The sequence below is a fragment of the Carettochelys insculpta genome, chromosome 7 (genome assembly GCF_033958435.1).
Source record: "Carettochelys insculpta isolate YL-2023 chromosome 7, ASM3395843v1, whole genome shotgun sequence".
In the NCBI taxonomy this organism is placed as follows: Eukaryota; Metazoa; Chordata; order Testudines; family Carettochelyidae; genus Carettochelys; species Carettochelys insculpta.
This window is the reverse complement of record NC_134143.1, coordinates 44,600,276-44,616,397: the sequence shown is the minus strand read 5'-3', so window position 1 is coordinate 44,616,397 and position 16,122 is coordinate 44,600,276. Positions and strand designations below refer to the sequence as shown.

The window sequence follows — 16,122 nt, the reverse complement described above, 5'->3', positions numbered from 1 at the left end:
ATAGCAAAATGAAGGAGCACTGTGAATATGGTACAGAACTCTGAACATGAGCTCTCTGATGTCATCTTGCAGCAGTGCCATAGTGGATCATCTTATCCTCTAACACATGCAGGAACAAGGGAGCAGATGGAGGCACCTCATCTCTTGGATCTTACCAACAATAAGGCTATGTCTAGACTGCAGGTTTCTGCCGACAAAACTTTTGTCAGCAGAGCGCACGCCCGGAGTGCAGATCTCTTGGAAGAGATCTGCTGGTCAGGAACATTCTATCAACATACCTGTACACCTTGTCCCATGAGGAAGAAGGGATGTCTCAATGGCGGGGGTGCGGTTCCGACATTCGGCCAAGAGTGGATGGGCCAAATGTTGGAAAAGCTTCTCCCAACAGAACTATTGGCAAAAGATAAGCAATTTGCTGATAGTTCTCAGCAACCTAGACACAGCCAAAGTGATTGCTTATCATGGGTCTGTGAGATTTATCTGCTTGGTAAGTTTCATTTACTCCTGCTAAGTCTTAGCTGTATGCCTTTGGAGGGTCTGCGTCAAGCTCTCCCTAAGTTTTGCCACAAAGTCCCTTTATTTTGCACTGCACTATGTCATGGAGGGGTGGATGGTGAGGCTTAGTAATGAAATAAAAAAGTTGCGTCGCTCTAAGGTTTAAAATATGTCTGTAGCCATTCTAATTTTTACACATTTAAACTGAGATTTTCAGAATTGCGTGCCTGAAGTTACTCCTAAATCCATATTCATACACCAACAGAGGTAGCCTAACAGTGACTGTAATACAAGTATTGGGGTTGTAGTAACCTAAATATGACTTAGTTGAATCCACCAGCATTTTTTAATATAAAGTTATTTGTTGTATTGGCTTTTCTGCTAACATAATTAACTACATAAAAAGGACAAGAGCTTGGTGTGTCTGAGGTAATATACCAAGGAGAACTGCACTATTATTGGTTAGCAAATTCTCTGGAATAATATGGAGAGAAAGCTGGTTCACATTTTGTATCATTACATTGCTACATAGTGTGTATGTGCGTAATCATATGATAGTTCACATATATAATCTTTCTTGTTAAATTCAAATACATCTGTACCAACTCTGAAACAGAAAGGATCTAGAATTTCATGCAGGTTCGGGAAGTGGGGAGGAAGGGTTCCGTATTGTTTCCAGTATTTATGTGCTGTAGATTGCACGCTTTTGCTATACTGTTTGGTATATCCATGTCTGTCCAGAATGGGATTACTTGGACTATAGCCTTACATTTTTAATTATACAGGTGGATGTGTATCATTCTTAGTGTTTTCAATCTCATGTTACACAGTATTATAACAATAATGTCTATAGTACACAATAATCCTGTCATCTACAGCAATTACATCTCTATAGAATTAATAAATATTTATTCTTGGAGGTACCTAGATTTTTCTCACCATCTGATGGGTAGTCAGGTTAGACCATTTTATGTTTTCATTGAATTTACAAAAAGTTAAGCTTTATATTCTCGTCAATCACTCCTGAACCCTTCTGGACTTGTGTTGAAGGAGTATTCTAAGTGGAAGATTTGACTGACAAATCAGGAACAGATTTTCTTGACCGTGATTCTATAAAGTTTCCTTGATTGGGATCTGTTTTCTTTTCTTAGGACTTGTAAAACTTTGTCACCGAATTTTTAATTAACTGTAGTTGATTCAAACAGTCATTTACTCCTGTTTGATTTAAAGTTCCTTTGATTGGCACATTGAAGAACATTGCAGACTCTCTCGGTGTTGACTATTTTTGCGCCCAAATCAGCAATTCAGCATTTACTTCTGCCCAGTGTGGAACTGTAAGGATATGGGATAGGATATATCAGTCTGTCTGATGTGGCTGGACAGCCTCAAAGGGAAGTGGTTTCAGCAAGTATCTATCAACAAGCAGCGTTGAAAGTGCAGAGGTTTGTAGTCTTTGTATCAAGTCAGTCTGCCTAAACCCTTTGCATGCATCCAAACTGAAAATACTCTATTATTTTGAAGTATAGATATTACTACCTCAGACATTTTTGTGGATTAGAAATTGGTTTTCGTCCTCGTTTTCATCTTTTCAACTTTCTCTGTTCATAAAGCCTCTGGTTTTATTGTGATGACCATGCAACTAGCTCAGTTGTTTAGTTCCTGTATTTATTCAATAACACGTGATATTACCATCTGGTCAAGTTTAGTTTTTACTTGCTTTTTTATTGCTAATACAACTTTAGGTGCTGCATATATTTCCGGTAGCACACTCAGATCTGTATCAGTATGATGTATTATATCCTTAATGCATCCCAATCCATTAGAAAGCTCATCAGATGATTTAATGTTTGGAAGCACTGCACATACTCCCTCCATTTCTTTGCCAATTTCTCTTTCAGGCTATAGGACTGAGGTGGCTACATCTGTTCCATTTTGCCAGAGAGTCAGTTTTCTTCTGATCTCATATTAGCTACGTCTACACGTGAAGCCTACATCGAAGTAGCCTATTTCGATGTAGCACGTCTACACGTCCTCCAGGGCTGGCAACGTCGATGTTCAACATCGACGTTGCACAGCACCGCATCGAAATAGGCGCTGTGAGGGAACGTCTACATGCCAAAGTAGCACACATCGAAATAAGGGTGCCAGGCACAGCTGCAGACAGGGTCACAGGGCAGACTCAACAGCAAGCCGCTCCCTTAAAGGGCCCCTCCCAGACACAGTTGCACTAAACAACACAAGATCCACAGAGCCGACAACTGGTTGCAGACCCTGTGCATGCAGCATGGATCCCCAGCTGCAGCAGCAGCAGCCAGAAGCCCTGGGCTAAGGGCTGCTGCACATGGTGACCATAGAGCCCCGCAGGGGCTGGAGAGAGAGTGTCTCTCAACCCCACAGCTGATGGCCACCATGGCGGACCCCGCAATTTCGATGTTGCGGGACGCGGATCGTCTACACGTGCCCTACTTCGACGTTCAACTTCGAAGTAGGGCGCTATTCCCATCCCCTCATGGGGTTAGCGGCTTCGACGTCTCGTCGCCTAACGTCGATGTTAACATCGGAATAGCGCCCAACACGTGTAGCTGTGACGGGCGCCATTTCAAAGTTAGTGCCGCTACTTCGAAGTAGCATGCACGTGTAGACACGGCTATTGGGTTACAATTTTTTTAAGTTAGTGTAGGTGTACACAGCACACTTATTTTGAAATAACAGCCGTTATTTCAAAATAACTATCCTAGCATCTACACAACGCAACCATTATTTCAAAATAATTTCACTATTGGCTTATTTAGAAATTGATGAAGAACAGCACCTGTTTTGAAATATCTGTTTTGAAATAGGTGCTTTCTGTTAAGACAGAGAATAGAGCCTATTTTGATATAAGCCATAGTGCGTCCAATGGCTTTATTTCGAAAGAGGCTCTATGGCTATGGTTACATGGGCAAGTTTTGCCAACAAAACTGGTGGAACATCCACACACAAAATTTGTTTTGGTTTGTCGACAAAACTCAGCACTTTGCTGGCAGCATTCTCCCTCAAAGCCGCGAGGTGTAACACTGTTGTCAATAAATACTGTCAACAAAAAAGCTGGGGGCAGGGCTTGTATTGATGGACAGGGCATCCAGAACAATGGGCAGCCCTGTCTGCTGTGCTTCCGGGTGCCTGTTCCGTCAAAAAAAGAAACCAGGCAGCCTGGCTGCTTTGGTGACAGAGTGGAGCACTCTTCCCAGCGGCTTCTATGTGTGGCCACCCTATGTCAAGAGTGACTTCTGGTGACAGATTGCTGTAGTGAAACTGTAGCCCTAGTGTGTAGGTGCTGTGGCTGTGTCTATGCTTGCCCCCTCCTTTTGGAGGGGGCATGTTAATGAGGGAGTTTGGAAGATGCTAATGAGGTGCTGATGTGAATATGCAGTGTACCATTAACATAATGGCAGCCGTGCGCAATTTGAAAGTGCCGCTTTTGGAACCCACGCCGCCCATGTAGACAGGGGCCTTTCAAAAGGACCCCCTGACTTCAAAAGCCCCTTCTTCCTGAAACTAAATAGGAAATGCCTTCTGAAATGCCCCCATCTACCCGGGCAGCATGTGTTCCGAAAGCAGCAGTTGTGAATCGCACGTGGTTGCCATTATGCTAATGAGGCGCTGCATGTTCAAGTCAGCACCTCATTAGCATCTTCCAAACTCCCTCATTAACATACCCCCTCCAAAAGGAGAGGGCTAGTGTAGACACAGCCTACATGTAGCAACCTTGTTTCAAAATCAACTATTCCAGAATAGCTATTTCAGAATAGTTTATTTTGGAATAAGACTGCTATGTAGACATACCCTTAGAGAAATTAACAATTGGAACAGCTTATCTGGATATGTGGTGAATTCTCCTATACATGAAGAATAATTTATATCAAGCAAATCTGAAGAATTTTAAAAGTCAGGAAATGCAAAAGTTTAGGTTGTGAGCACAGCCTTATATCTTTTTCTGTGCTTGAATTATTTATCGTGCAACTTTTAACTATACAACACATGATATTTCTCAAATAGTGTGGTATAATGTTATAAAATAATCCTCAGATAAGAGCTTTTTTATAGTTCTGGGTACTATCCTGTGTATACAGCACAAGCAGGGACACATAAATGCAAACACAAGATGACAATGGGTCTGGCAGATTTCTCCCTCGATCACTCCTCACCATACAAATTGAAACGAACACATTTCCAGGGAAATTTTTTATAATATTATACTGTCATATTTGAAAAACACTGTGTGACAGCCCTCGTCTCATTTGCTGCACAACTTACAAGACTTATCCAGCAAGCAGGAGTGGCTTCTGTTATATTATGATTCATTACAGCTGATGGAGTACTCCAGCTACAGTGGACCAAGATTCTCATATTCTTGTAGTGCAATATAGTAATGATAATACCAAGGACAGTGCTGGAGAAAGGATTTGGGTTGGTGCAGCATATCTGACCCTTTAATGGATGTTGCTCCAACACAGGTTAAGCAGGTAAAGGCATTCATAACAAATCTCTGATAAATGGTACATAGTCTCCTTGCAACACTGCAATTGCATTTAACTAGAGAAGGACAATCAATGAGGAATGCTGACAACAGGAGAAGGTCTCTTTAAAGTAGTAAAAGTCATGAAAGTAGAGAGCAACCAGGAAGAGGGTTAATATATCACTCAGTCAACCTAAGCTATGTCTTCACTAAACACTTAAAAACTCCTTGTGAATGCTAGCCTCATTTATGAGGAAGTGTGCCCAAGGCCAGAGTAAAATTGCCTGAGGGAAGAAATTCACTTTAAATCTTTCACTTTTTCCCTGAAACATTTTTAATAAGAGTCACATATGTATGAGCTCCAAAAATGTCAATGTTCAGTAGCTGTCAATATTTTGAGGATCATTCACTTTACAGAATGAGGTTGTCCACTCATATTTTAAACTTTTTGATGGACAAGATGAGTGCTGTCTGAAGAAGAGCTTGATGTAGTTCGTCTCTTTCACCAGCGTATCATTGTGTCTCTAATATCCTCACATTAACAGGCCTACAACCACATTGCAAGCTTGTTGATTTCAATTCTCTTGAATTCTGATGTTTCTTGTTAGAGTTTTCTGGAGTTGGCTGTTATCTGGAATTCCTGTTCCAAGGGAAATTCAAAAAATTCAATTCTTAAATAAAACAACAAATGAAATGTTAGATTTTCTGAAATTATTTAGAAAAAGTAAAAATGGTGTTTTGTTTCATTTTCTTTTTATGAATGTTTCTGGGGCCAAGGAGGCTCACAGAGTTTGGGGCTCATAGGGCGTCTAGGTTGATGAGGAAACTGGGAGCCTTAGCTCCACAACATCCCACTTGGCAGGCTGAGCAAGAGCCAGGAATTCTAAGGGCCTTTGTTTTTGAGGAACCATGAGCCAGGAAGTGCAGGTTTTCAGCTCCTGTGGTGGTCTGCTGAGGAGCCAAGCAGGTAAATTAGCAAGACAACAGGTGGAGTTTATAATATACCTAGCAGGGCAGGCAAGGTTCCTTGGGAATTTCATTGACATTGACACATTACCACAGACCATTTTGATTTCACTCAATTGGTGTTTCCAGTTGAAAAACATGCTGAACTGTTTCCAACAAAAACAAGTTGTTGAACTGTTTCCAGCCAATAGCTCTAGCGTTTTCCTTTTGAAGGGTGTGTCTAGCCTGAACACAAGCATGAGAAATGGAATGCAAACAAGCGTATGTGGTTATTTTACACAGCCCTACCGAGTGCATAAATCCTAATTGTTAAGCACACTCCACCTTGCCAAGAGCAAATGCCAGATGCCATTGCTGAAGCTGCAGTTCCCTGCTAGACACCAGGTGGCATTGCTAAAGTAGTTCTATATTTGTCCTAACAGTAAAGCTCTTTCTCATAATAGTTGAATTTTGTGAAGTGCCACATTTAGGGAGTTTGTTACTATAGTGATCAAATAAAATTTGTAACAGGAGAAATTCTTCATTTCATCCTTAATAAAACCTTTACGTATAGTATAGCAATTGACGCTTGATTCATTCAATAATTTCTCCCCATTAGCTATCATAATAAAATTGTTTTTCTATGGTGCTTTTTAGCCGTCATTCTCAAAGTGCCTCATAAAGGAAAGTGAACATCATTATTGCGTTTGCCAGTGGGGAAACTGACAGGGAAAGACTCCTAACTAGACCAGTGCTTTATCCACAAGATCCTGCTGCCTCCTGTGTTGCAGAAGAGCTCTAGTTCTAGTATACAATGTTTCTTCCCAGCATGAGTAGTGTGTTATGCTGTTGAAAAAAAAACTTCTCACTTGGCTAAGATGTAAAAATTGTTCGCAAATATTTGCTCTTATTTTTAAACAGCAATGTTAATGTGTAGGCACTGCCAGAGTGTGTGTGTGTTCCATGAATATTCTAGCAGATGAGTTTATTGGCACGAATGTGAGCTGTAAAAGCTAGTTTTAATATAACATTGCAGAATATCCATGGAAAGCCAATTTTGAGTGTGTAATCATGAGTATTAGCTCTTTAGATTTATACATCTCTGATCAGCGATTCGGGGCGGGGGGGAACATTTCCTCTATATTGACTCAAAAGAACTTTTATTTCAAATATTATATGCTCACAGTGAATTGCTTATGAATGAAGCAATCAAGAAGATCAAAGAAGAAGATCAAGAATTATTCAAAAAATTGGCAGCTTCAAAACAATAGCTATATTCATTTATAAATTTCAAAATAATATATTTTTGAAAATTGCTGGGGGGACAATTTTTGTACAGAAAGAGAGACAACATTCAGCAATGAAGCATCTTGTAACAAGTTAGTGTCTCAGCTCTGAAGAAGAAAATTCAGTTGTCTGTAATTAATCTAACAGAGACAGGGTGTGGGTGGTCTCACCAACTGAAGTTGATCCAATAAAAGATATTACCACACCCACCCTCTCTAATGTCCTGAGATCAGTACAACTGCACTGCATACAACAATTTAATAAGTCTGATCTTTTATTATCTGTAGTATTGTGCACATTTGACATCCTTATCCAAGTGTAGGTATTTTTACATATCACTTGTAATATATGGACAACATTACAAGTCTGATGAGCTTAGATCATGGCTTCTCGCTATGGGTGTTCTGAGCAAGGTTAGTTTTCCTTTGTATGCTATATATTTGGGAAAGGGGGGATCCATAACTATTTTTCTGTAATATGGAGTGGCCATATGGAAGAGCTTGAGAATCACACTATCTTAATAGTTTTCTATCTCAATAAATACTCTATAAAACCCCTTATGTTCATCCAGCTTATTCACGGCTGCTTTTGTCAGGCCATGGTACACCATTATTTATCCCAGTGCTTTTAGGAGTCAGTCTCTTTATCATAATCTCATTCAAGAGCTGCTAGCTTTCTCCTTTTTTATGTACTAAATAATTTGTGTAATTTAGTGCTTTAGTTCCAGCACGCAGTCATCATAATATAAAAGAACAATATAAATAAATTATAGCCTCACTCATGCTCACATGCAACCCCAGATAAGTCCTCAGTAGGTACTTGCTGAAATGTGATGAATGGACCTGGTTAAAATACTTCTAGTAGCTGAAAAGAGTTTTGTGACTAAGGTGATGTCATCAGAGATTCATATCTTCTCAGCTACTGTAGGATATCATAACAGTGAAATAGGATGGTCTTTCTGAAGTGTGAGGGAATAACTAATGCGAAATTTTATAGCTTTATAATCAGTGGGACTGCAATATAAAAATTATCTGGAGTTGAGTGCATGATGATTGACTGAATTATTGCTAATGTCACAATTCTTGCAGTCTGAGAATAGCTATTTCTTCCACTGTTTCAAAATTTAAGAGTGACATTAAAACTATCTAGAAGATTTTCTTCTGTTGTGTTGTGTTCTATTTCCCTATAATGTCTTTATCTAACAAATGGCAAAATCTCCAGATACGAAAATGCCATCCAGAGGAAGGACTTTTATGCCTTGTCAAAATCTTGATAGGCTTCCAGAATATGCACTGCAACAGAGGGAAACTGTGACTCAGCCTTTATTTACTCACTTATGAGCTCTGGTGATGACACTGGAAGCCACTCAAGCTTTGCTCTCATGCCTCTGATATCACAAAAAGTGTATGTTATGTCTTGTAGCCTTTCCGCTCACTCGCCTGAGTAATATTATGCATCTGTCACACGTGTAGTCTTTATGGCACAGAGGCATATATTAATGTCATGTGTGTCTACGTGGTTGGGAAGATTATTCCTTTTTAATTTTCAAAAAGGTACTGCACATGCTAGAAGTAAATTGTGTGATAATCTATGTGTGCAGAAGCTGTACTGTGTCTTTTGGGGATTGCAGATTACTCAGGACATTTTTCAATTTGTTTTTTTTTTAATAGGCTTTACACATAAATAGACTCAGGCCAATCTCTTGCCCTGTTTATTTACCCTTAGCTTCCCTTCCCTCTCCCATTGTATGCATCCCAGCACTTATTGATAAAGTTGCCTCTTGTACAGGAGAAAGGGGAATGAATAATGATAAAATCACATAACATTAATTTTGTTGTGTATATATGTATTTTGTGAGTGAAGTCTCTGCTCACATGATTTCTTCTGGTACACTGATACTTTTATATTAATAATGTCAGATTGACTAAAACACGGAGTCAGATGGATAATTTTCTTTGTATGAAGCAAGAATGAAATACCATCCATAAACTATATTTATTACACTACATTTTTTCTGTTTAGAGTTTTCCACTAATGTAATTTTTTGTATTAACAACATTATATCAGTACTCCTTAAGTACTCTCTCAGAAAAATATTTTCATGGAAATTGAATGGTTCTGTTTTACATGAAGGAGAAAACTTGGTAGAGGTTGTCTCTTTAAATCAGATCTGCAGTGTTGATGGACCCTCTAGCAGTCATGGTAAGAACCATTCGCACCTCTGCAGCAGGGAGCTTGACCATATAGACTTGTACATTCAGTCAAAACATTTTCCCTTTTAATATGCTCTGTACCAATCCTATTCCCATGGTTACCGCTCCTGCTTCTTTGGTTGCTTCGAGCCTGTTGGAAAAGGGAGGCAGCATACATCTCTAGTACAGGAGTTTAAAACATACTGAAAGCAACCCTGTTATGATTTGCATTTTAAATTTTTCTTTTTCCTCTCATTGTACAGAACGCTGTAGCAGTAGCTTCAGTTCATTTGCCACAGTCTGTCTTCTCTCAGTCTTCAGCCTTGCAATCTGTTGATAACTCCACTTGCAAGCTGCAGTTTATTGTCTTTCGGAATGGGAAACTCTTTCCTAGCACGGGGAACTCATCGAATCTTGCAGATGATAGGAAACGTAGGACGGTTACCACACCAGCTGTATTTGCTAAAATAGGTGAGGAGCATTATTTCTTTTAATCTGAAAGCTACTGTTTACTTGATTGTGTGGAGAATGGAATAACAGAATATAGAGTATGCTGAGAGGCTGGTATCTGTTTCCTTAATAAAAGTGTTTGGATTTATTCACAACTGTATGGTTTTATTCAAATTAACTTATCTATAAGCAAAGCATAATTATTGACAGAACAGAATGTTAATTGATTTTATGATGTAGTTAACTTGTAGTAACAGAAACTTCTATCTCAAACTGAAGTAAAAAGAAAAGAACCCTGTTTTAATTCATACCGGGAATACCAATACCAACACTCTGGTGTCAGATAATAATTAAGCTTGTGCCTGGGTTTAATGCCCTGTTGCATATGTCTTAATATTCACCAGCATACTTTTTTGATATTGAAGGACCTAAAACAGATATTGCTAAAGGCTTTTGTCTCAATGTGATTAATCTTATAGTAATTATTTTAATAATTTACCATTTCCATTGGCTTTTAAAACAATACGTTAATGTAACTTTAAAAGCATAAAATTGCCTTTGCTATTAATCATACAAAGAGACAGCTCTTTTTTCCTGGTACATGAGTGAATAGAATAACATTAATTTAAGACTCTTACCCAACAAATCCAGCTTTATTAATGATGATCTGGTCAATCAGGTACTTTGACAGGCTGAAATGCTCATTCAGATTAATTTAAACCATAGTAAACTTTTTGGTGTTTGACTATTCCCTTAGATTTTAATTCACAGACACAGGAATATGTGCCTATTGCTTAGTTTTCCATTGTTCATTACATTTTGAATCAGCAAATATACAGCATTCAGCAGTAAAGGATTTTCCACTCTATTTCTCTGATTCAGTGTGTTGCTTTTGCAGATGGATGCAGTTTTGGAAATCTCACCACCCCTCTCACTATAGGTTTGAGGCACTTTGCACAGGGGATAGACCCCATTGCCGCCTATTGGGATTTTGACCTTCTAAATGGACATGGAGGCTGGTGTGGAGAAGGGTGCCACATAATTAGTTCTTCAGGCAATATTACCACCATTCAGAGCACACACTTCAGTAACTTTGCAGTGCTAATGGTGAGTATGTGACTTAGCAAGTATATCTATATCTACATATCTATGTACACAGTTGTATACCTCATATGTATACATATACCCTTCTTTCCTGACAATAACTGGGGTTTCATTTCTCATAATGTTTTATACAATACAGCTGTAAAGAAAACTAATTTATTTAACTGCTCATAAGTGAATAAACCTGATGGTCATTTCAGACCTAAGATCTAGAGAGGCCCAATCATAAATGACATTTAAGTCTATCTAGTGAGATGAAAGTTCCATCAAATGATGTATGTGAAGGTCATAAATTACAGGAGAAAGGTTTTGAAATATGTTCTCATTTGTGCTTGTACAACCATATATCTCAGAAGGTTTGTCTGCTTTTGTTCCTGCCTTGCACTGTGTTGATCATACTAATTAGTTGCAGGCATACTGCAATGTTGAATCATTTAATGAATGGAAGTGAATAACGTCTCGTGTGCTTTTAAACAAGGGCTTTTTCTTCCTGGCTGGTGTTCTAGCTGAGTTTGTATATTGATGATAATATTCCTTTTTGCTAAATGGTTGTTCGTGAAGAAGAATATTTCTGTGCAATGCTAACACATCAGGCTGCTTCTGGTCTCTTCTCAGTCACACTTGCAGTTCACACTGCAGTTATTTAACTACCACGCTTAACAGAAAGTTACCTTATTGAAAACAAAAGGCACACATATGAAATAAGAAATGGTTTCTTGGCTGGGAAAAGAAAGAAAAGCAGGCAAAAATTGTAAGGTTTCTGATTAAAGACCATCTTGACAAGAATCTTTTGCATCGTCAAAAAAGGTCATTGTGAGCAGATTGTAAATAGACTAGTCGCTTGTATATGCATAATATTGATTTTTTTCCTGGTACATTCTTGTATGGTTGGTACTGCCTTTGAATGTTTTTGAAAGGTTTATAGTTGAGTAAATAACGCGATGTGTGTATTTGTAAAAGACAGCAAACATAGATGACAGGAATTGAGAAGACGTGTGCAGAGAATACCAATATGCTGCTGTCATATGGAGCGTAGCTGCCAGCCAATCATTGCAGGAAGCTGTGACAATGTGCAGTTAAATGCGGAATTATCATCCACTTTATAAGAACTGATTTCCACCAGTTATTTGATCATTTCTTCACATGTATGTGAATGGCTCAGAATTTAGCACCCTGTTGCTGAAGATCAGATCGTGTCAAACATGTTTCATGTTTTTATAACTCATATGGACTTATTTTTCCTAGACTTCTTTTCCAACTTGAAAAGATAATTTTGCTCTGAAGAGATTTTTAAAAATATTTTAAAGAACACCTGTTGACTTTGCAGGTACCACACCCAAAATGGCTGTCTCTTTCTAGAACTGTTTCAGTTCAAGTTACCATACGTAAAGTATGCTTGGTTATTAAGTGGCAACGAATCAGTTACATACAAGCAACAAAAATCATATACAAATTTAAAGAGTGAACTAATATATTTTTATGTTAGACATTTTATCAAGTTTATTCTATGTTTATATCATTTGGTAAAGTATAACACGGTGGGTTTTCTACGACTTTTTATGTTTAATGTGTTGTTTGGATTTGGGGTTTTTTAATTTTGTTTGATTAGTCCATTTTTCCTTTCTCTATGTGTAGGTCTCCTTTTTGATCTGTGAAAAGCATCAACAAAATCTTTCACATCTTATTTCCATAGTACTTGGTACAGCTGTAAATAATGTAATATGACTCCGGTCCCATGTTCTTCAATCCCTTTTAAGAAAAGAAATAGAAAGTGACCTTGCAGTGTTTATCCAGGCATGTCTTTCAAGATATTCTGAAAGGAACAATGTAAATCTTTAGGAGCATAATTAAATGCATTAGTAGTTGTAAATGTTAATGTCTTATTTGTTAATATGATAGTATGGCTATAAAATAAGAGATGTGTTGAGTTTGATTTTAACTGAGTTTCTATGTGTTTTTGTTCATATCAGAATAGTGAAGCATTATTCTCAAGACCTACTAAGTTATTATAAAAACGTATAGCTTCATCTAACCCAGATCACCTGAGTTCCTAATGTATCTTACAGTAAGTTAAAAATAAGTAGCATATTGTTTGAGACTCAGTAGAATGAGAGGCAACTGTACTGATATAGGGTATTTAAAAAACCTGCTGTATATTCCTAAAATACATAGAACAACAAAAAATTCATAAAGCATTATTATGACGTAGGTCTGTATCAGTGAACTGAACTAACATAAGTAAACTGATGTACCGCAGTAAGTTATAGTGATCCTGAAGGTTGCATTACTATCAAGATAATGTATACCCTGCTGTGGAACAAGATGAAGTAGATGCTTGAATTAATCCAGCTGTGCATTATACTGCTAGCACAGCATATGTTCAGATTCATCATAGCTATTATGTATTTGACAAGGAGACTTCTTTTTGGAATATCAAAAGAGAACAATTGGGTTATTTCTTTAGGGTTGCTGCCATCTGCGATCACAAAGTGTTAAAAATCAAGGATTGGTGGATGCCTTCTTTAGAAAGTCTGTTTAACACTGTTTTCATTTATTAAATATAACTTAAGGTTCTTCTTCAGAATAATTAATAGCAATAAGTGATATGTTTATGTACGTATTTATGTTTAGCTGTTTTTCTGTCTGTAATGTTGTTCCAGTGATATAAACTGGAAAGTTTCAGTGCTTGAATTGGGAGTGAGATATAAGCAGGTATATTGTACCCTCGATTCACACAGTTTCTAATAGAGCAAGTGGCTAGAACTGAAAGCATAACATCAAGATTTTTGCAAAGCATCATTTTCCCGTGATCCATTGCTGAAAAGTCTAGTTTTTATTCCTGTGTCTACCATTGATTTGCTGCATGGATTTGGTTAACTCACCTTAACTTCTCCCTTCCTCAGTTTATCTGTATATAAAAAGGGATGTGGTCATACTTAGTTTCTCACTGATATGTTGTGGGGCTTTATTATTTAATCTATGCAAAACACTTTGGAGTCTTCATCTTAAGATAAAAATGGACCTATATAAAGCAAACTGTTCTGATTCATTTTAGCTTTTAATAAGTATAGACAAATATGAGCGAGTCACTTATGAAAAAAGTGTTATATTAATATTTTAATTTCTATAAGAATAGCATTATTTTTTAGTAGTGTTGTTTCCTGCAGTCATAGTAGATAGCTCAAAGAACTGTAACTCTTAAAGAGATGAAGTGAGAACCTCTGAAATCTGGCATTATGTCTTTGTCGTACACTGTACAGGTTGAACCTCTCCAATCCAGAACTCTTTGATCCAGCAAACACCAGAATCCAGCATGATTTTAGTTAGCTGGATGACGACTTATCATGGGTGTAGCAAAGTTTCCTGTGATCCCATAATGTTTGTTTACAGTGACCAGTCCTGGTTCTCAGTGTTCTGTGCTGTCACTTAGCTGTAATTTACCCCTAAATGTCTTCTAAGAGCCCAGTAAGCAGTGCAAATGTTGGTTATATGCTAGAAAATATTTACCTTCCGTCATTCGGCAATTTCTCTCATCCGACACCAGTCAAGTCCAAAGGGTGCTGGATGAGAGAGGTTCAACCTGTATTTTCTTTTGTTTTCTTCTTTATTTTTTCTTAGAACATAGCCAAAATTTAATGAGGATGAGTGCTTTTACAACAGTCTACAGTGCATTCCTTTCCCTATCGCTGTTTTTGTCCATAATAATTTCCACTCATTTGGTAAATAAATTTCCTTAAATAATGTTTTTAAATTAAGAGACGTGATTAATACATTCTGTAAGGAATTCTTCTTTCTTATGAAGTTTTGCCTAGCAAATATGAAGTCTGAAATTATAATTTCCTATTTTTTTATCATGGTAGCACAGGACTTAGTGTAGGGCAGAACTCTAGTTTTTAAAAATAATTTAAACAGTTGTTAATTTTCTTGGTATGAATATCAATAATTCTCCTTTGACCAGGAGAGTGATGTAGTCAGGTGCATCTGTTACCTAATGACTAGAGTTGGTGAGGCCAGTTTCACAACCCTGGAACCAATATGACTCTTTGCTCAACAAAATCCTCTGAATAACCGTGAACTTCTTTGGTGGGGACAGGGAACTGGGGAAGGTTTCCATACACCATGTGCCTCTCCTGATTGTAGCAGGGTGACAAGCACATAAAAATGGCCATTCTGAGTCAGACCACTGGTCCATGTATAGCCCAGTATCCAGTCTTCTGAGAGTGGCCAGTGCCAGGTGCTTTAGAGGAAATGAACAAAATAGGTAATCAGCAAATGATCCCACCCCTGTCACCCATTCCCTGCATCTGGCAAACAGAGCCTAAGGACGCCATTCCTGCCCATCCCGTCTTATAGCCATGGATGGATCTAACCTTCATGAACTCCCCTTGTTCATTCTGAAACCCATTATAGTCTTGGCCTTCACCACATTCTCTAGCAAAGGTTTTGTGTTGCATGAAGAAACTTTCCTTCAGTTTCTTTTAAACCTGCATCTGTTCATTTCACATGGTGACCCACAACTCTTGTGTTATGAGAAGGAATACTTAACACTTCCTCATTTACATTCTTCAGGTCAGCCATGATTTTATAGAGCGCTCTTGTGTCCACAGTACCCTCTGAGCTGTTCAGCTGTGTGGCTATACAGCTTTCCATTAAGTTTATTACGCCCTTGCAGGGGCTCATGACAGTGGTAAGATTTGCCTGTACCCAAGTCTTGAAGATGCCCCAGCAGGGACTAGACATGGCTGGTGGAGGGGAGCTGCTCCTCACTGGCCCCAGCATGGAGCAAATATGGCCAGCAGAGGGGAGGCTAACCCCACCAATCCCAACAGGAAGATGCTGCCAGGATAGGGGAGTCCCTCCTCACAGGCTTCAGCAAGAAGCAGCCCCAGCTGGCAGAGAGGAGCCCCTTCTTGCTGGCCCCGGCACAGAGCCTCCTATGTAAGCCAGAGCCCCAAACTCCTTCCCATCCTTGAACCTCCCACACCCTTAGCCCTGAGCACATCCTTCACCTCAAAGCCCTCATTTCTGGCCCCATCCCAAAGCCCACAGCCACTGCCTAGAACCTTCTCCATTCTTTCAAAAGAGCGAGAATTGCGTGGATGCTCTCTATCGAAAGAACAGATCAAACTTTCAATCCAGTTTTTTGTGTGT

General features: G+C 38.5%; 1 protein-coding gene across 3 annotated transcripts in view; it reads left to right on the top strand.

Moving 5' to 3' along the window:
* ADGRA1 (adhesion G protein-coupled receptor A1) overlaps positions 1–16,122 on the top strand; it is a 513,902-nt gene that overhangs the window by 424,277 nt on the left and 73,503 nt on the right. For all 3 annotated transcript variants that reach the window (XM_075000431.1, XM_075000430.1, XM_075000432.1), the window contains 2 exons: positions 9,681–9,888; positions 10,766–10,974. In XM_075000431.1, the coding sequence (XP_074856532.1) occupies positions 9,681–9,888; positions 10,766–10,974 (417 nt within the window). The remainder of the gene's footprint in view (positions 1–9,680; positions 9,889–10,765; positions 10,975–16,122) is intronic.